Source organism: Urocitellus parryii, chromosome 1 (genome assembly GCF_045843805.1).
Source record: "Urocitellus parryii isolate mUroPar1 chromosome 1, mUroPar1.hap1, whole genome shotgun sequence".
In the NCBI taxonomy this organism is placed as follows: domain Eukaryota; kingdom Metazoa; phylum Chordata; class Mammalia; order Rodentia; family Sciuridae; genus Urocitellus; species Urocitellus parryii.
Window position 1 is genome coordinate 52,821,986 of NC_135531.1, and position 20,357 is coordinate 52,842,342.

General features: G+C 40.8%; 1 protein-coding gene across 1 annotated transcript in view; it reads left to right on the plus strand.

Annotated features, from left to right (window-relative positions):
• Positions 1-16,559: 16,559 nt before the first annotated feature.
• Positions 16,560-20,357, plus strand: part of LOC113184234 (microtubule-associated serine/threonine-protein kinase 4-like) — a 180,717-nt gene continuing 176,919 nt past the window's right edge. Inside the window, exon 1 of the mRNA XM_026390873.2 lies at positions 16,560-17,000. Coding sequence (XP_026246658.2) covers positions 16,647-17,000 — 354 coding nt within the window. The 5' untranslated portion in view covers positions 16,560-16,646. The remainder of the gene's footprint in view (positions 17,001-20,357) is intronic.

Consider the following 20,357-nt stretch of genomic DNA (forward strand, 5'->3'; position numbering starts at 1 on the left):
CATAGAATCAATATTTCTTTAGTTCTGTGTTTTTGTTTTCCTTATAGTACTAGAAATTGAACCCAGGGCCTTTGCATGCTAGGCAAATTCTTACCATTGAGCTACACCCCAGCATTAGTTCTGCTTTTTAATCCATTCATATAATTCCTCTTTTCTTCCCTTATCATATAGGCACTTTGGCCTCTCTTTGAAGCAGATGCAGTTTTCTGTTCTTTTCATGTTTTCTTTGGTGGCTTTTTGTTTTTTTAAATTTATTTCTCCTATCAATGTTATTTTCTTGACTTTGTTGAATCTTCAGACTAGTATCTAAGATTTGATTGCTCTTACCAACTTCTCTACCTTCCCTTCCTCTTGCAAACAAAATGAGAACACCACTGTCAAGGCAGTGTATTCATGCCTAAAATTATTGCCTTCCTTTTCTGCCAATGGAAATTAGTCCAACTAAGTTGGTACTATATCTTATTTTTTTTAAAAAAAATCATAAGCTCTAAGTAGAGAAGAAAACTTTTTTTTTTTTTTGGTACTGGGGATTGAACCCAGGGGTACTCAACCACTGAGCCACATCCCCAGCCCTATCTTGTATTTTATTTAGAGACAAGGTCTCAACTGAGTTGTTTAGCACCTCCTTCTTGCTGAGGCTGGCTTTGAACTTATGGTCCTTTTGATAAACTTTGTTTTGTTGCCTCCTCTACTTGGAAGGCAATTTTTCATGTGAAATCATAGTACAGGATTATTGCTAGAAGATGGGGAGGCCAGTAAGGTTTACTGGAAAGAGAGAGGTGGAGAGATGGTCAGACAGAGAAGAACTATCTATTCTCTAGTTTGGGGAAGAGAGTGCCCTGGGGCATTCAGGCTGTAATTGCAAAGACACTGCATGTCTACATTTTTCTTTCAATTTCCACTAAGATTTCTGGGGAGATAAAAGAGGAATACAGATGAGTTCTTAAAAAACAAGAACTAGAACTTGTCGAGAACTGCTTGAGTGGTAGGCGGGACAAATAAGCAATTATAGGAATATTCCTTAATGAGAAACAGGTAAAGTTCTGTCAAGGTGAGAGTGGTCCAGAAACTTGAGGTTTAATTCTTGGGAAGATAAAGAGTAAATTCAGTGTGTATAAACTCAGAATAAACCCAGAATTAAATTAAGTGGTGCTTAATCACAAAGGTTATGAGAAAGGAGAACATAAATGTATTAAGTGGCTGACATTTTTTTAGTCATATCTAATTTATAAGTCCTATTTAAACAGAGCAATTAGTAATACTAATAAATATTTGTACTTGTCTCTTTTAATAAAGAGTTTCACTTTCATGTAAAGAAGCATAATTATAGGTAGAAACATACTAATCTGTATGTCTCATTTAATAATGCCTATGGGACATCATTTTTGGGGGCAGAAAAGTTATAACCACCAACAAAATAGCTCATGCTATTTGTAATTTAAATGTTCGTAGTTTAAGACCAAGTAATGGACTAAAGAGTCCTTTAAAACCCAAAGTTACTAAATTATAGCAAATGCCCAGCCAACTAAAAGGTATTTTTCTAACTTGACATTCTCTTAACAATCATCTGCAAATATTTTAAATGATATGATTTGATCACTTATACTGTACAGAACCAGTATAAGCACATAAGAACTTTTGTAATACTATCCAACGTATGTTTTTGTTTGTGAAAAAGTCTTTGTTTTCCTGTTTCCTCCCCATTGTATCAATGGCATTTATGAGTAAAGAAATAGTGAGTATAGTATCAAATAAAGCAATTTTCACATTCAGCAAAGTTTTCAAAGTCCAGAGCAGAGTGACTACTCTTGAACACCAAAACATTTTTATTTTTTTATTTTAAAGAGCCAGGCTCTTAAGAGAGAATAGGTTTGGGGAGAGTTCTTCAAAATATGGCTTCATCTATCAAGTTCTATGACCTGAATTGATATGAACTTAAAGAATTTATACTATGAACTCTAAAGAAGGCCCTTGTCTAATAGGGCCCCAGGATAGCAGAGTAGCGATGACCAACGGAAGTGTCTACTGTCCTTAGAATTCTGCCTACCATGGTGGAGGACATGGTAAGCAGCTAAGAAGAGAGTAAAAGAGGGATGACTAGCAGACATGAGTGAAAAGAACAGAGGTGATTCTGTTTGCATGGATCAACAACGGTGGGCATGATGGGACCTCAGATGTTAGCAATGGGTATGGCAAAGACAAAGGCTGGCACTCAAGAACTGGAGGGATGATCTACATCTGAGCAGAGTCTAGAGGGAACAGCAGACACTGTGAGAAACATCCATGCCAGGACCATGCATAAGCACCCCTTCCATAGAAGGGAAGACACAGTTGAATGAGTAGATCCTGGATTTGAGCATGTATTGTTTTGAAATGTGTTTTAAAACAAAGGCACTGAATTACATGCAAGGTGACAAGATTTGCTCTATTAGAAGAAAAGAGATGCAAATAATTAGTATCAGCTAGCAAGAAATAATTTTAGCTTTCCACATCTGAGTTTTGTAACTACTAGAAATTCAAATTTGCAACATAAACAACCCCTTACCACAAAGAACACATAACTTTAGTGAGAACTTAATGTTAACAGTCAGCGCAAAGTTCTTTTACTCAATTCAGGATAGAAATCACACAACTCTTTTTGATGTTACCAATTGGTGTTACCAGCTCATTGGAAGATTCTTTGGCTTTGATTTGAGATAGAAATTACAAAGAGGCAAGCAATACTATCCAAACGAGGCTTCATTGAGGATTATTCTCAAGCAAAAGGGAGTCAGTGTATGGGGAAGGGTTTCCGGGGCTGCTTGCTGAGTACTTGAGGAGCAAACTTTATATAGACCAGAAGGGTGGTCCCTTGAAGGCTTACAGTCAGCTCTTGTACGTGATCTCAGAATTTCTGCACGTCTTGTTAGAACTTTGCTTTCAGCACAGGGGGTTGTACTTGACATAGCAATTTTCCCATTTGGCTTGTAAAAAATTGTGGCAGTTCTCACTACCCCCACCCAAAGAAGGTCATCAATCCATGGTATACAGGCATATCCCACAGATGGGAATTGCTGAAAAGCTGTGGGGAGGAGTCAGCAGCTCCTGCACCTGGTCATTGATGGCAACAGTTCTTCAAAAGAAGCTTGTCCTCTGATAAGAAACCAGAGGTGGGGGACTCAGGGCCATCCGAACTCTGTCTCATTAATACCTAACAGTTGCGGCAGTCCAGCTGCAGCAAAATAACCGGGAGGTGACGAACAACTTGTGTACATTGATACAGCAGGAGTGGGAGCCGTTTATTGTAGGACTGGAGGGGTATATATACATTCCACACAGCTTATCTTAATTAACATAAACTAGATACAGCAGTCAACCCATAAGGAATCTCCACACATAATGGCTTGCTGGCATTACTTCACAAACCACTCCCTCTGGCAAAATGCCAGGTGCCGTCTTGACTTGTTTACAGACCCTAACAAACAATGTTTCAAAATAAATGCCCCTTACTGCAATAAATGGATGACAGAAACAAGTCTAAATGAAAATTATGCTTTTCAGTCCTGGCTGTATGTGGTCTTCATAGCATTTGGCAGAACTGATTCCTCTCTGCTCCTTGAAACACTAATTTACCTTGATTTTGGTGACTCAGAAACTTTGCTGTTACTTATTTTTCTCTGATTTCACTATTTGTAGGAAATCCTTCCTTTACCTTGCAAATGTGTGTGCCTAGTTCATCCTAGTCTCTCCACCTTGGAGGTGTTTGAGTCATGGGGGCAGAACCCTCATGAATGGCTAATGCTTTTATTGTGGGAATGGGCTGTATATTGCAGGAATTAAGGTCCCCTTTTATCTCTTCCACAGGTGCTTTTTGTCCTTTTCCTTTTTTTTTTTTTTTTTTAACAAGGAGTTGATACAGCACAAGGCCCTCACCAGATGTGGCTGTGCAGTCTTGACACAAGATAAACCTATTTTACTTATAAATTACTCAATTGTGGGTATTCTGTTATAACAACAGAAAATGTACTAAGACGTGGGGTTAGTGTCTTTCTCAAAGCCTGTTGCTTTCCCAACATCCAGCACAATATTTGCTTCAGTTAAAGTTTTTTTTTTTTTTTTAATGAATAAGAGCAAAGAATAATTGCTTTGGAATTTAGAGCAGTGAGTGATAACCTGGGATTGGATAGTAAAGAAGAAAATCGATGGAATATCCTAATTACTATTATTGTGTAACATATTACCCCCAAATTAAGTAATTTAAAACAATCGTTTATTTTGCTTGTGATTTGGGAGTCAGGAACTTGGGAAGTGTTTGACAAATTGACCCTGTGATGGTGACTGAGGCTACAGTCATCTTCAGGCCTGACTGGTGTCAGGCTGACTCCCTCCTAGACTGGCCATGATGTAGGAGTTCAGCTGGCCTCTCAACCAGACTGTACCTGTGGTCTCTCCAACATATTTGGACTTCTGTGGTGCCTGACTTCCTCCAGAGCAAGCATTCCAAGAAAAGCAGACAGAAGCTACATGGCCATTTGTGGTAGCACCTTGGAACTTACATGGCAATCCTTCTGATGCATTCTGTTGGTTAAAAGCAAATCTCTAAAGTCCACCCAAGCTTCAGAGGGGACCAAAACCCCACCGATCAGTGGGAGGAGTGTTAAAGAATTGGAGGACATATTTTAAAACTGCCAACCAGAGGAACAGATTTTGGTTAAGTTCTGTTAGATACATAGACTTTAAGTAGTTGTCAGAGATCTTAATTTGTGGAAAGAGAGATTCTGAAGAGAATTCTAGATGTACAAACACTTATGGGACAGAGGGATAGAGGAGAGTATGAGTCACAATGAATAATCCAGTTTGGCTAGAGCATAAGTTTTTTTGCGGGGGGGTGGGGTGGGCAGCTCTGGGAAGTGATCCTGGAAAGATAGTGGGCCTTACATGCTTGTCTAGGAATCTTGTTCTTTCTTATTAGCATGAGGTAGCCCTCAAGAGGCAGAAGAGCCGCCTGATCAAAGCAGTATTTCTGGAAGATTACTCTGGCCCAGGAGTTCTTGAGAAACTGGAAGGGCTGGACTAGAAGAAGCAGGAATTCATTAAGAAGGCTAGTACAGTAATCTCTGAGGTGACTGGCCCCTGCCTAAGTCTGAAAAGTGGAACTTACCATGGAAAAGAGGAACACGGAGGGGAGTTATGTAAAGGAAAAGTCAAGTCTGGAGGATCAGCAGGTATGGAGGGAATCACCTGCTTCCTATGGAAGCAACACAGTGGAGCTCGGGTGTCCTGTGCAGCTCTGAGGAGCTCTTCAACTGGGAGCTCCTGCTCCTACATCAGGTATCAGATTGAAAAAGTAAAGTTAATCTTCATCCAAGCAATATAATATATGATTATGGTTTGAAATTAAGAAGTGCAATAGTGGGAAGATGATATCAAGGGGAAGCAGTTTTCAAAATTTCTCCCTTGTCTCTCCTCCCTGTCGCCCACTTAATAAGTATCATATGTTAAATCTGTACATTTGATGCCAGCATAACCATATGTTTATGTTTGCTTTATAAAAACCACTTAAGCTGAGCATAGTGGCACACGCCTGTAATCCCAGCATCTTAAGAGGTTGAGGCAGGCTGATCACAAGTTCAAAGCCAGCCTCAGCAAAAGTGAGGCACTAAGCAACTCAGGAAGACCCTGTCTCTAAATAAAATGCAAAATAGGGCTGTGGATGAGGCTCAGTGGTCAAGTGCCCCTGAGTTCAATTCATGGTACCAAAACAAAACAACAACAAAAAAACATTCAAGAAAAAAAAAAACATAAGAGTAACATGAAGAACAAGAAGAAGCAATGATTGAACTCCATACTCTGGCATTTTACCTTATTCAGGACACATTCTCAGTTTCCCGTCTTGATGATCCATATTTCCTTTGGTACAAATGGGCTGAGCCACGGCAATCACTCACTGTTGTTATTTATGGTCCATTCCATAGCTTTGAAATTAAGTTGACATCCAGTGTTAGTAGATATTCATTACCTTTCTAAAATGCCATTTAGAAAACTGATTGCTTGGGGACTCGCAGCAAAAAAGGGGACATTTCATACTCTGATGGTTGACCCTGTTCATAAAATGCTACTCTTAGAAGTTCTCCCATTCAGGCATTTATGGTATATACTCCTACTTCTACCAGTAGGCTGGGCTGACTCTCCTTGGGCTCCTTTGCATCTTTCTATTTTTAAAACAATCTTTTTCTTCTTTCTAGAGAAAAGCTTTTGTGTTCTGTAAAATATTATGCATGTTGACAGCAAGACATAAATAATGAACCATCTAAAGCAACATTCCAGCTAGCTAACACAATGTGAGAGGTTTATTTATATTGGATTAAAAAAACTAACAACAACAGATGAAAAGAGAAGAAGAAACAACCCAGTAGAAATAAAAGAATAAGAAATAAACAAGTCTTTCTTCATAAAGAATATCCCATGTATGGATGCCTGTGAGGCTCAGAAATCACTCAGTCCTAGAAGTTGTGAGCCAAGTCTTCTCTAATGTGCTTTTCTTTCCCCCAAAGAAGTCATAACAGGAATATATATAGATCTATAATGCCTTTCTGTTGGGGAAATGAAAGTACTTTCAAAACAATCTCATAACATTGTGATGGGGGAAATGATGGCAGGTTTTATATTACCTCTAGCATACAGGTGATGGAGGCCCTGATAAATGGAGTCGGTGGCAAAGTCACAAATAGATGCTAGGCCTTCTGATGTACAGTTAGGACTTCGGTAGTTAAATGAAAAATATGTTTCTGGTTTGCTCAGCCTTTTCTCATCTTTCAGAGAGAAACTTTCTGATCAGGTTTAACCCTTGCTCTTCCTGCACATACATGTCCCCCTACACACAAGAGATAAGGCTCAGATCTTAAATTTTATATTGCAAAATTATATCACAAACAACAAGTGATAAGAAAAAAATTTAAAAATTTAGCTGGAGACCAATAGAGTAGAGGAAGGGGATTGACAGGGAGGGAAGGGAACATGGGGAATGAAATCTATCAAATTATCCTATGTCCGTGTGCAATAGTACTACAATAAATGTCACTTCTATATATACTTATAATGTACTAATTAAAATAACAATAGAAAGGATATCAGTAGAGTAGAGCAGGCAGATCAGGAGGGGGTGAAAGGAGACATACTGGGGGATGTGATTGATCAATTTATGTGCATAGACAAATATAACATCATGAAGTCCACTATTATGTATGATTATAATACATACCTAAAATTAAAAATAAAATTCAGTTGGAGAGTCAAACTTATAGAAGCGGAAGGTAAAATGTTGGTTTCTAGGGGCCGGGGGCAGGGAAAATGGGGCACTGCTGTCTAAAGTATGTAAAGTTTCAGTTCTGTAAAATGAAAAAGTTTGAGAACTTCTGTAAAACTTTGTATTTATACATAATGTATCATACACTTAATATTTTTTAAGAGGGTAGATTTCATTTAGTTATTTTCTTCAGCCCAATAAAAATATTTAGTTGGTGTGCACTGTCCTCTAATAAATAGCTTTATGGTAAGAAATGGATCTACTACAATTTGGCGGGTACAGGGTTTATTACTGTCTAGGGGTCACATACCTGTTTGAAATCTGATGAAAGCTATTGATGATTGTTCCACAAAGATGCACATGCACATTTTTATGGTCCCTGAAACCAGTGTCACCTTCAGTGGTTCCATGATTGCCTTAGTTAAAAACCCAATATGGTAGAAAAAACATGGTCTTTAGTCAGACCTTGCATTAAATCCTAGTCCCACTTTGTGACTTTGAGAAAAACAACTTAATTTCTCAGCACTGATTTCCTTATCTGTAAAATGAGTATTATATCCTTCAATTGGGGTTTTTGAGGAGATTAAATACATAATGCATATAAAGCATTTAGCTCAGTGTCTGCTGTAGAGTGTGTTCAGTACATGATCATTCTTTTCCCTTGTGAGATATTTAGTGGGGCAATGACTCTGCTGTTGGAGAAGCCATCAGAAGGCACCCATCTACCTGACATCTGAAGGTATTATACCAGGGGCCAGGCTGGCACAATTAATCAAAGGCTGGAGCCTTTTAAAGTCTAAATTATGCTGGTTTACCCTGTTAGCCAAATCTTTTGACACTCCTTCTGCATTATAATGGTTCTCCATGGTGTGAATCCCATCTTCCCAAGATAGAATGCAAAACTCCCACATTTCTCAGTTTCCTTGCCTCCAGGGTACAGTCATGTGACTTAGTTCTGCTAATCAGATGCACATACAGAGATGTAGATACAAAAGTGATTTATATGAAGGAGCAGGTGGGGTGCAGGGCATCAATTTCACAGGCACAGATGGTGGGAGAGGCAGCGTGGTTCTGGAATCATCAGGAGCAGCAATTCCCTTTCCTGCCAGTTCTACATTGAGGTTCTGGGGGTTGTTCCTGCAAGCTCACTCCAGAGCCTGTTTTTCAGTTCTTCAAAAGACTCAGACAGTTCTAATACTTTTAATAAATCATTTCCTACTTAAACCACATATAATAGATTCAATGGTTTGGCAACTAAGAACCCTTTCACAATGCCAAAATATCCCACCATTTCATTTCATCTCTCTGCCTACCACAATGATGCTCTTCTGTTAATTTTGCAATGTGATGAAGTATAACACAGGGTCTAATATTCTTTCATGTGGATGGAGTCGACAGATGACAGACTATTGGGCCTTTTTATAAATGAGAGCACCACTATTCCTACCCTGACTAGGATCTTGAATGCTGTTTCTTGGGCTGCCTGCAGGGAGATTCTTGTAGTTGTAGTCCAAACGGCTTCTATAGTTTTCCTTCTACCAGATTCACATGGCAAACAGTGTTTAATTTGGCTGTTTAAGGAAGTGGGAGGAAACGTCTACAAGTAAGACAAAATAATAATGGTTTGAACTGAAGGTTTTATGCAATTATTATTTTATTAAAAGGAGAGTCTTCAGGAAAGAAGCTATTTTACTTCATAAGCATATTTCTTTTACATTCCAAAAGTATTTAACCTTCTTTTCATCTAACTATGCAGGTTTTAGATTGAGTTTATTTTCCCCACCCCAACAAACAGACATTTAGTAAAGCTAGTTAGAATTCACATTGTGACAATAGTCACAAATTTATTCCATAGGTGTTTATCATGAACTATTGTATTGAACAGACATTGTGCTGGGGTAGCACATAGGATATGCTATATACATATGAGATGGCATGCTCTTGCCCTCTAGATTCTGTAACCTAGTTAGAAGACATATAATTCCAACAGGGTGCAGTGATAGGATCTGTTCTTGCCAGAATTGGAAAAAATCTGTTTTCTGCCAGTGTACTCTTTTTTTTTTAAAGTATTTTAACCTTCAGTAAGAGGGATTTTTATTCTTATACTTAAAATGTTAATGGTTTCCTAACATTTGGAGGAATGAAGATCCTTATTACATCTTTTAGTATCACTAATAGCTTTTGGATTGCATTCAGACATCTTACTCCCACCTAGACTGGTGACCAGACGATTCAGGTCAGCACTCCTGTATTTCTAGGGTTCCTCGCTAACAAGAAACAGCTGACTTTAGCTAACTCAATCAGAAGGTAGTTTCTTTGGTGTCTCAGAGAATCAAGGGAAGAGCTAGAGAAAAGGACTTGAGAAAAGTACTGGAACCACAGCCAACTCTGGATGTCGTTAATAGGAGTTAATTGATTGTCTTGTTCAGACATTGCAGCCAGGTTATTCTTCTCAAGATTTAAAGTCCAAGGATAGCTCATCTGGAATTGACAAGGCTATGACTATTCAAAGGAAATAGGCAATTCCTTAAGAATAAATTGGGAGGCTCTTACCAAACGGAGGCAGCCCAGTTTCAAAGATGTCTACCATTATGTGGATGCCCCAAGTATGTGGCTCCTATAGTACGACTGTGAACATTTTCCTGGATGGATGTTGGGCAGTTGCATTGATATTGCTACTTATAGTGGGATTCCTGCTCCAAGATGGGCCATTTGATGAAGATAAGAAAGCAATATTTTCTTTGAATAAAGAGAAAGGAGAAAGGAAAGAGTTTGATCATTGAGGGCTAGAGTGGTAGTTCTCAACCTTAGCTACCACTAGAACCATTTTGGAACCTATGCTTTTTAATTATGCATTTTGAACTAATTTTAGACTTATAGAAAAGTTGTTAAAATGGTACAAAGAGTTTCCTAATATCCCTTACAGTTTCCTCTAATGATAACATAATTATAACCATAATTATCAAGAATATGTAACTGACATTGGTACAATATTATCAACTAAATTGTAGATTTGATTCCAATTTCACTATATTTTCCATAAAATATCTTTTAACTTTTATTTATTTTTTCCAAGATTCTGTCCAAGATCCCACCCTGTAGTTAGCTGTTGCTTCTTAATCTCTGTAGTGTTCCTCACACTTTATCTTTTATGACCTTGATACTTAGAATAGGATCATCCATTCTGTATAATGCCCCTCAATTTGGTTAGCTGTGTTTTCTCATAATTGGAGTGAGATTATGTATTTTTAAAAGAACACCAGAAAAATGAGGTTGTTTGCCCTAGTGAGGGGTAAGGATGTTGTCATGTCTTATTATTGGTAAGGCTGATATGGTTAAGTTGGTGTCTGCTGTGTTTCTCCATTGTGAAGTCTCTCTTTGCCTTGTATTGGTGAGTGTCTTGGGGAAGTTCTTTGAATCTATTGCAAATCCTTTTCAAATTCTGCTTGATGATTTTAGCACATATTTTTTATATCTTGTCAACCCAAAACATTTATGGCTGTGTTGTTTCCCTAATGGTGATTTTCTTATCACTCTTTGACCTACCTTTATCAATAGGAATTCTATTGTGAGGCAGAGCTGTTTCTGCTTCCCCAGTTACTCTTCATTTCATCATTTATTTAAAAGTCTGAACTCACAGGTATATATAAACTCTGATTTAAAATCCAACACCATCATCATCTGTTGCTCATCATCATCATGTGACTTATTGGAAGAATACTAAGAGGAAAGGGGCTAGAGGAAAATATTTCCTGAAGTACAAAAAGTTCTTAAAAACTACCCTTGAGCAGCAAGGGCTGGGGAAAGAGTCTGTATTTGCTAGAGTGTTGTTTGTATTCTAATCGTTGGGGTTAATGGTGGAAGAAACTATTTGCCATGCAGTGCAGACAAAGTTAAGGAGATTGCTTTAAGAACTGAAAAAGGAATATGGAAGTATTTGAAAGTAAATCTCTATAGTGAATAAAAACAAGTAAATGTGTTTACTTGTCTTCTATTTCCTCAATAGGCAGAGTACTGAATAAGTCTTTTTGAAAAATGAAGAGTGATAATAAAAGAATATTTCATGCCAAAAGCATAACAAAAAATCCCAGATGTGAATATCCATCTTGGAAAGACAAATGAAAACACCGGTATCTTCTGTGGGAAGTAGGTCACCATTTTGAATTTTGTTTGAACAGAATCCTCGGGGGAACAGTGTCATATGTGTGTGTGTGTGTGTGTGTGTGTGTGTAGTGTTTCCAGCTGTTTTTAGAACATTTCTGTCCACCACCTGCTAAGCTACCTTTGCCTCCTTAAGATGACTGATCTCCAACAGAATAAAAAGGTGTCCAAGTAGACAAACTGAGGTTGGTCAAGCTCATTCTAGCCGCTTTTTACAGAGGTGTGTGCATTTACCTTGTGAAATCATGTGCATTTACCTTGATTTCAAATCATCTTCAGCATCTTCAAGCCTTAGGTTACTTTATATCTATGAGGATGACCCTGAAAAAATACAGATTCTAAGAACTTTGGGTAAGGCCATAGGACCCTTATCCAGATTACCTTCGTGATCTGATATAAGTGCTCCACATATGACATCCTAAATGTTGGGAAATATTGATCCAAAAGATCAGATCAGCATACACAGTATACATCCTCTTTGGACCATCAAAGGCATGTGGCTTTTTTTTTTTTAATGCTTTTGGCATGAAATGTTCTTTTATTATCACTCTTCATTTTTAAATTTTTTTTTAATCCAGGGCACTTAACCACTGAGCCACATCCCCAGCCCTTTTTATTTTTTATTTTGAGACAGAGCCTTGCTAAATTACTGAGGCTGGCCTTGAACTTGAGATCCACCTCCCTTAGCCTCCCACGTTGCTGTGATTACATGCATGTGTCACCATGCCTAGCTAAAGAGTGTTTTAATTTGCTAACAAAACTTGGTTTCCCATTGTCTCAGCCTCTAGATTAGAGAATTGGACCACTGCAATTTATGTTATTATCCTTCCTCCACTATTCTTTTCTACCATCATTTAAACTTCTTCTACTTATCTTCTGGAAGGGTGCTATAACCCACCCTTCGCTAGAGCCTCAGACACAAACCAAAGCTTCAGAAACCATCATGGTGTTTATCATGCTGCATTCTCAGGTGTAAATCAGAAAATCCAGTCCAGGCTATCTTTTGCTAGAGGTTTATTCTGTCTCAAAATTGCACTTTTGTAGACTCAAGGGCAATAGACAAGTCCATAATTAATAACAATAGTAAAAATAATTCACCAAAGATGTATAATATCATCATCTTAGAATCCAAAGATAATCTGACATTTTTGCATTTTTAGTGCATTAGTCAGAAACATATTAACTCATGATTTTGCAAAAAATGTTCATTCTGAGTTCATGACATTCTAATTTTATGTATATAAGAAAGAATAATCAATAGTTTCTGGTTTTTTTTAAAGTCCTAAACATAAACTTGTTAGAAAGTTTATGACATTGGGAATAGATGAAGGGTGTGATGACTTGTGCTGGAACATCTTCCATCTGACAGAGTTGACATTCACTTGGCCCCATCCACACAGCAGAGACTGGCAGAGGACACAGAGATTCCCAGAGGTGATGTCTCCTATCTCTTCAGAGACCAATACAGAAACCAAGGCTGGAGTTCAATGAGAAAACACAATGAACACTTACTTGGTGTATAGGGGTGCTCTTCTCTGAACCAAACTCTTGGGAGCACATCCAAAAGGATGTAGAGAGGCTGATTGTGTTGTAGTAGGCTAACCTCATCCCTCCTAGTCTCTAGGGCTGAATGGTTCTATCATTATGTGAATCTATTTGCTTCCCAGGAGTTACTATGTTTTAAAAAAAAAAAAAATTTTTTTTTTGGCTTTGGCCTACAGTGACATTACAGAAAAAAAAAATTTTAAAAAGAGCCATGTTTTTGCACTCTTTTCTGGCCCTAAAGATACCACCATTAGAGGCATCTATGATGAGTCCTCTTAGAAGGGGATTTTTTTGGATGCTGAGGAAAATGGTTATAATTTAACTAATAAGAAAGGAAAGTTGAACTGTAGGATTTAGATGAATCTAAACTGATTTTGGCCCAGTGGTTTGGCCATACCCCAGGATCTGTCCATTGGGATAATTTTAGGGAACTATCCTGACCTCTGATCATCTTCTATTTATAGAATTCTCCTTTGCATTCACCCAGTTCTGGATTGGAAACTCTTAGCCTGAACTACAGTCACTAACAGATGTAGAGATGATCAGGTATACTTTGAAACTCTAGGTGTTAAAGTATGAAAAACATTTAGTGCTTCACATCTTGCATCCTTATTTTAAATAAAATGTAATAAGAATTTCTGACTGCATTACTTATAGGAAGGGCAAATATTGTTTTGTGAAATTTTATTTGTGTATATATGTATGTATGTATGTATGAGTGCCACGAGTTACAAGGTAAAATATATCTAATTGGGATTAAGGTTTTAAAAATTCAAGAACTACTTGACTTTGATCTTCAAAGGTTCAGAGCATGCATGCTGTTTAAGTCTGGATCCTGGTTCCAACTCTTGGTAGCTGTGTGATCATGGGCAATTATTTAACTTCTCTGTGCCATAATTTTCACATGTCTCAAATATGTGATATGAGAATAATAAGAGCAGCTATCTCACTGGGTTGATATATGGATTCAGCAGAGTAACATCTGTAAAGTGCTTAAAACCTTGCCTGACATGAAGTAACTTGTGTCTTTGGAAAAAAATTGATCTGTGCTCAAGTTTACTTTATTTTCACATTTTCAATCAAGACAACAAAGCCATATGGATATTTATTATCTATATATACATAGATACTTGGAAAAGTTGACTGTTCTGAGTGGGTATTATTTTGGAATGTTTAAGGGTGCTTTGGAACTATATTGCTGGTTTCAAACCACAGCTGCACCACTAGCTTGCTGTGTGACCTCTGGCAAATTATTTGATTTTGTATGTCCTCAGTTTCTTTATCTGTAAAGTGGGCTTAGTAAAATATATCTCATAAGGTGGTTGCCAGGATTAAGTGAGACCATCCATAGAAAATGCTTAGGGCTCGAGTAGTAACTATTATCATTCTCACTGTTAGTAATTCAGACCATGTCCTTGCTGCATCCTTCCCAGTGTACTGAAAGGCAATCCCTCCTCTTCTTCCATGTGAATGGCTTGCTTAAATCATCATTTCAGTTCAGCTGTGCTGAATCAACCACATAGGGGCTTAGATAAAGACCAATACTCCTGACGAGGAAAGTCATTGTGAGGCCCAGGGGTGGATTCAGACCGCCCCACTGAGCTCCCTCTTCAGCCTCACTCTCACAACTTAGCCAAGTCACTAGAATCGTCCTTTTGCCTCAGCAGGTCTTCACATCCCTGTGGATAATTCTGAAGTGTCACAATGCAAGCCTGACAGCCAGAATCCATTTTGCAGTACAGTTGTCTATGGCAAGAGAGAACATCATATTGCCTTCCCCTTCATGTGGGGGGAGGAAACTGATCAGGACAAAGTTGCTGTCCAATATGATGAAGCGCTTTGTCTGATATATCACTTGTAAAAACTGCAGAAGCATAAAATGGCTCATTAACTGAAGGGGCTTGCAACTTGCGTTCTTCAGTTCTTAAGGACCTTCGGCAAAGCTGTTCTGACAAAGAGTAATCTAAGATTCTGGAGGACTCCTGGGCTCAAAGACCTGCTTGTGTATTTCTGTTATTCTCCCCTCTTCTCCCATGGCAATGTGTCTTTAAAAATAAATAATGGAGCAATATCATGTAATATCAATTTCTTGCCTTGACCATAAGATCCTTAAGGGTAGGAGACCTGCCTTATTCATCTTTGTATCCCCTGCAAGCACCTGGCACACATCTCAATCAACGTCTGTGGAGCTGAAGTGGCTGAATTTGTACCTCAGATCAAGGAGATCATAATTGGACTAGAGCTGAAGGCAAGCCAGGAAACATTTCTTTCCTGCTGAACCAGAGCTGGCTTTCAAGGAGATTCAAGTAGCCCGGAAGGCTCCACCCTCCAGCCCCAGGGAAGGTCTAAAGGTGATTCTATTGGTGCCTTTGGTGAAAGTTCTTTCTCTTAGTTCTTACGGAATAGGAAAATAAAGCACCCTCTTTTGCATCTTGGTGGTTTGCGATCCAGGGTTCAGAGACAGTAAATTGGAAATGTGAACTTTTTTCATCCTCTGCCTAGCTGAGGATGTAGACAGATGGCTAGGAACACAGAGCCTGTTCTAATTCAACTTGGTCCTAATTAAATACAGGGGTATATTTGTTATTTTCCTTCCCTCCAAAAGGTGTAAGTCTTTGACTTAACTTTTTTAGTTTATAAGCAGAAACACAGACAAAATGAGCTTTTGGATCTCTCTCTCTCTCTCTCTCTCTCTCTCTCTCTATATATATATATATATATATATATATATATATATATATATATATATTCTTCTGTCCATAGCTAGACAACAGTAATATTAATGTTTCCTTTTACAGTTGAGGAAACTGAGGCCCAAGGAGGTTAAATACAAAATGAGAAGTTGGAAATCAGCTCGGTTTGGATGCACTCTGTATACCACGAACTTCCTTGTATTCCCTTAGCAGGCTGGTGAGTGCGCGTGTGTGCGTGACTGTGCAAGTGTTTCCCTTTTTCTTTATAAAACTCTCCTGCTCTTGATCAGTTTTCTCCTTTCTACTTTTTTGAGACAAAGTCCAGTACTTCTCCAAGGTCCAAGGTCTCACCACCCCCTCAGCCATTTCTCTGGCATCCCAAGGACGGCCAGCCACTCCCCCGCTAAGTTCAGAGTCCCTGCGCTTGACTCTGATTCCGGGATCCGCTCCCACCCTCCAGGGACTTGCGCTTTGTCGCGATCCCCCCTGCGCCTCACCGATCCTCCGGGACTCGGGTGCCTGCGCTTCGGCCCCGCCTCCCCTACCTGACGCCCGCGCCGCCGGGGGCGCCGCAGCCTCCGCCCATCGGCGCGCCTGCTTTGCCATTGGTTCTCGGTGCTGCCCGTCTCCTCCGCTGGGTCCCGGAGGCAGGTTTTGCCCGAGAAGCCGCAGTCCCGGCGGCTCGGGCGCAGCGCGGGAGGACAGTGGAGCGCATAGCGCGGATCTGAGCGGGCATGTCCCCCCTTGCGGGAGTCCCCGTCGGCCGCCGGGCCCAAGCAACTGCTAACTTGGTGGCGGGTTCCCGCGGCCCTGCCGTGGCTACGTAGTGGCCGGCGGGGCTCCCCGGAGCCTGGGAGCGGCAGTGAGATCTAGCCGGAGCCCAGCAGCCCGCGCCTACTCCAGAGGTGCCGAGTGCGCGTGGCTCCCGCTGCACCTCGGGCAGCACTTTGGCCAACTGGGAAATGGGGGAGAAAGTTTCGGAGGCGCCAGAGCCGGTGGCCCGTGGCTGTAGTGGCCACGGCGCTCGGACTCTTGCCCCTGCGGCAGCCGCCTCGTCCTCGATGGGCGCTTCCTCCGCCGAGTCTTCCTCTGGCTCTGAAACTCTTTCGGAGGAAGGGGAGCTGGGAGGCTTCTCCCGCAAGTCGCAGCAGCCTGCGCCGCCGGGCGGCGCCCTGGGTGCCCGACCGCCCGCCGCGTGGGCTCCCGCGCGCGTGGTGCTGGAGCATGGAGTCCCTACATTGCCGCTGCCACTCGGAGGAGCCGCGCCACCCGCGCCCGGGGGCAGCAGCGCGTCCCAGGAAGAGCAGGACGAGGAGGTGGGCCCCGCTGTTTCCCAACTCGCCACCTCAGGGTCCAGACAGCCGGGCAATCGCCGCTCCCGGTTCTATGCACATGCCGTGGACAGTGGAGCCCAGTGGCATGGAGAGGGGAGGCATACCTAGTTGACCTAGTGTAATTGACAGTTAGGAGCCTTTCGGGAGGGTCATTGACTTCCCTGTGGCTGTTACCTCTGTGTGTGTGTGTGTGTGTGTGTATGTGTGTGTGTGTGTGTGGTGTCTGTCTACCATTGCTGCCTGATGGAGTGCTTTTAAAATGTCAAAGTTGCAAACTCCTTAATGTCTGTGTGTGGTCAGTCAGCGAAGGGATGCTACGCTATCTGAACGTCTGACTTGTACCCACAACTGAGATCTGATTCTTCGGAGTCGGGGTTGCTAAGCACTGACTTGGGTGCGCTTGGGTGGAGAGGGGGAGATGGTGCTTGGGGCAGGGAGGGAGCTTAGCCGCGAAGTTGCAAGGCGAGGTCTCACTGGCGTCAGCCCCAGAGATCGCCAATGGGTGGTTTTGGCGGGTCGCTGCAGCACGCATCCTCTGGGATAGGAGAATTTACAGTGCTCTTCCAGCAGTACCTCAGTTCCGATTCGGACTTGTTTCCAGGGTGTTCAGAGGAGTGCAATCACTGAACCTAGTAGGAAACTCCTACCTTGTTCGGAGGACTTGGTCCTAGTTTCCTGGAAGAATGCCCATTTAGAACTTGTGGGTCCCTTCTTGACTGAATTCGGGGTTCACCTAGCTCCTAACTCTGCTTTGTTTCTGCTTTGAAGGACAGTGAATGAAGTATAAGGTTCTTTGTGACTCTAAGATTGTTTGCTTTGGACGTTTCTTGTGGGGAAGTCATTCTGATTAGGCAGGGCCATAAATAAAACATTACCCTAACGTAGCCTCCTTGTGAAATTAATTCCTTAGTGCCAGAGTGGTTAGCTTGTAAGTAATTGTCTTTGTCCCGAGAAGAATCAAACTGAGGCCAATGCCCTGTTGGTAGCTTTCTGGTTCTCCCTCTTGGAAGCAAAGACTGAATCTGGCATCAAGGGTGTGAAGCAAGTCCTAGCCTGGCTGAGATGGAATGAACTGTAGTTGGTGGTTGGTCAAACCTCCGGCAGAAACCATGACCCATTCCCCAGTGCCCCTGGGGATTGCAAGGACCCCAGTCTGGTGCCTGGAGATTGGCTTTCTAGAACTGCTTCTGATGAGTGTGAGACTTTGGGCCTGATTCATTCTGCAGATTCCATTCTCTAATCTGTATAATGAGAAACTTCAAGGTAAAGTTCATTTCCACACTACTACTACTTTTTCTGATCAGGAATTTTGGATGGATCCAAAGTGTCAGATTGATCCTAGTGGCAGTATGCCGGAAGTTTGTTGAGTGCCACACTTACACAATGATTTGTCATGGCAGAGAGGTGACCAAATCCTGTACTGTAACAGCATTCCTCATTGGTATTCATCCTTTAAATTCTGACCCAACTTGTAGAGATGAGCACACTGTCACTGGGAAGCTGGGACTATAACTTAAAGATTTACCACTAGATCCTAAGCTAGTGTTTTCAGGGTAGAGAAGATGGTAGAATTAATTGTCCTGTGTTTTCTGTTTAGCTAGGAGGATATGCCACGGTAAATAGCAAGGTCTGGCAGATGGAGGGGAAGGGGAGTTGGGAACTTTTCACTTTTGATCCCAATTCTGTAGTTGATTTATTATCTGGCCTTAGGGTGACAATATTTTACTTTCTGGGAAGTGGATATAATAATAGCTTATTTCCCAGGCAATGCAGTGAAGATTGTTTGATTGAAACACATTTGGAGAGTGGAATGACTAAATAACATTGGCCACTGTTTGTGAAATCTCAGAATTGGATGTAAACGGATACAGTATTGCAATTTATTATGTAACTTAACCTGTGTCAGGGGATGTTGGAAATTGTCAAGGAGTGAAATCTTGACTTGCCTTGAGAAGTTTGAAGCAAAACTAAAGCCAGGTAGTTTATACCCCCTCACCCCCACCCGGAACAATGTAGAAATGATAATTTTGGTGAGAAGTGTAGAAGTCCAGTATATAATTTTTGGTTCTTACACTGATGTCAGGATAGTGAGGTGGGTCTTAATCTTTTGTGGAACTGTGGTCCTCTTTGAGAATTTTATGAAAACTATCTTGTACCTCTTCTTATAAAATACACACAGTTACAATTTCCATTCCAGAGGGTTCAGGAATGCCAGGTTATAAACACTGTAACAAGTCCTGGGTTTGATTTCTAGCTTGATCACCTTGACTAGGTATGTTATCATGGTCCACTTTACTTCTGATAAGCCTCAGTTTTCTCACCTCTTAATGGGAATAAGTAAGTAATAGAGTTGTTACAGACATTTTATACATGCCATCAAGTTTAATCATAGCACAGGAGCTAATATACAGTATTGAGTGCTGTGTTAGCTTTTTGTTGCTGCGACAGAATACCTGAGGAGGGGAAAATGTAAAGGAAGAGAGATTTATTTGGGCTCACAGTTCAGAGGTTTCAGTCCATTGTTGGCTGCCTCTGTTGTTTGGGGCCTGAGGTTAGGCAGAAATATCATAGTGGAAAGGCGAGGTGCAGGAAAGCTGCTCACCTGTGACAGCCAGGAAGGAGAGAGAGAGAGAGAGTGAGAAAGGGGGGGGGGGACAGGGACAAGATATACCCTTCCAGGGCACACCACCAGTGACCTACTTCTTCCAACTAGACCCTGCCTGCTAAAGTTTCTGCCACTTCCCAAATAATGCCATCAGCTCTGAATCCATCAGTGGATTAATCCATTGATAAGGTCAGCGGCTTTATGATCCAGTCCTTTCCCAAGAGTCCCACTTCTGAACATTGCTGCATTGGGGACGAAGCCTTCACATTGGGGGACATTCTAGATCCAAACCATAACCAGTGTCAAGTACATATTAATTTTTAAAGTTCATTTGTGATAAAATTTTGTGAAGTTGAAGTGCAATGTTGATCTGGCCTGTTGTTTTATTAACATATAATTTATATGCAATCTACTTCCAGAGAATCTGAGATTGTCTACTCAGTTTAGTCTCATTTTATTAGTATAAGCTGGGAAAGGGGTTTTATTTGTCTCTGTTTGCACTATGAGTTTGTATTACAGAGCTGAGTGTAGGCTTACACTGTGAGTTGGGTGTCTGATTGTAGGGTTGCATTGAGCCTGGTGTTACATTGTAGCAAGTTCCCAGTATAAAGCACTGAAGGCTTAAGTACAGCTTATAAAATGGAAAGAAACTCATCTTAATTTAAAAATTGTTATATCTGGCTTAGGAGATTCATTATTTTCCAGTGGGTATTTTTTTAACAGCAACTTATTGC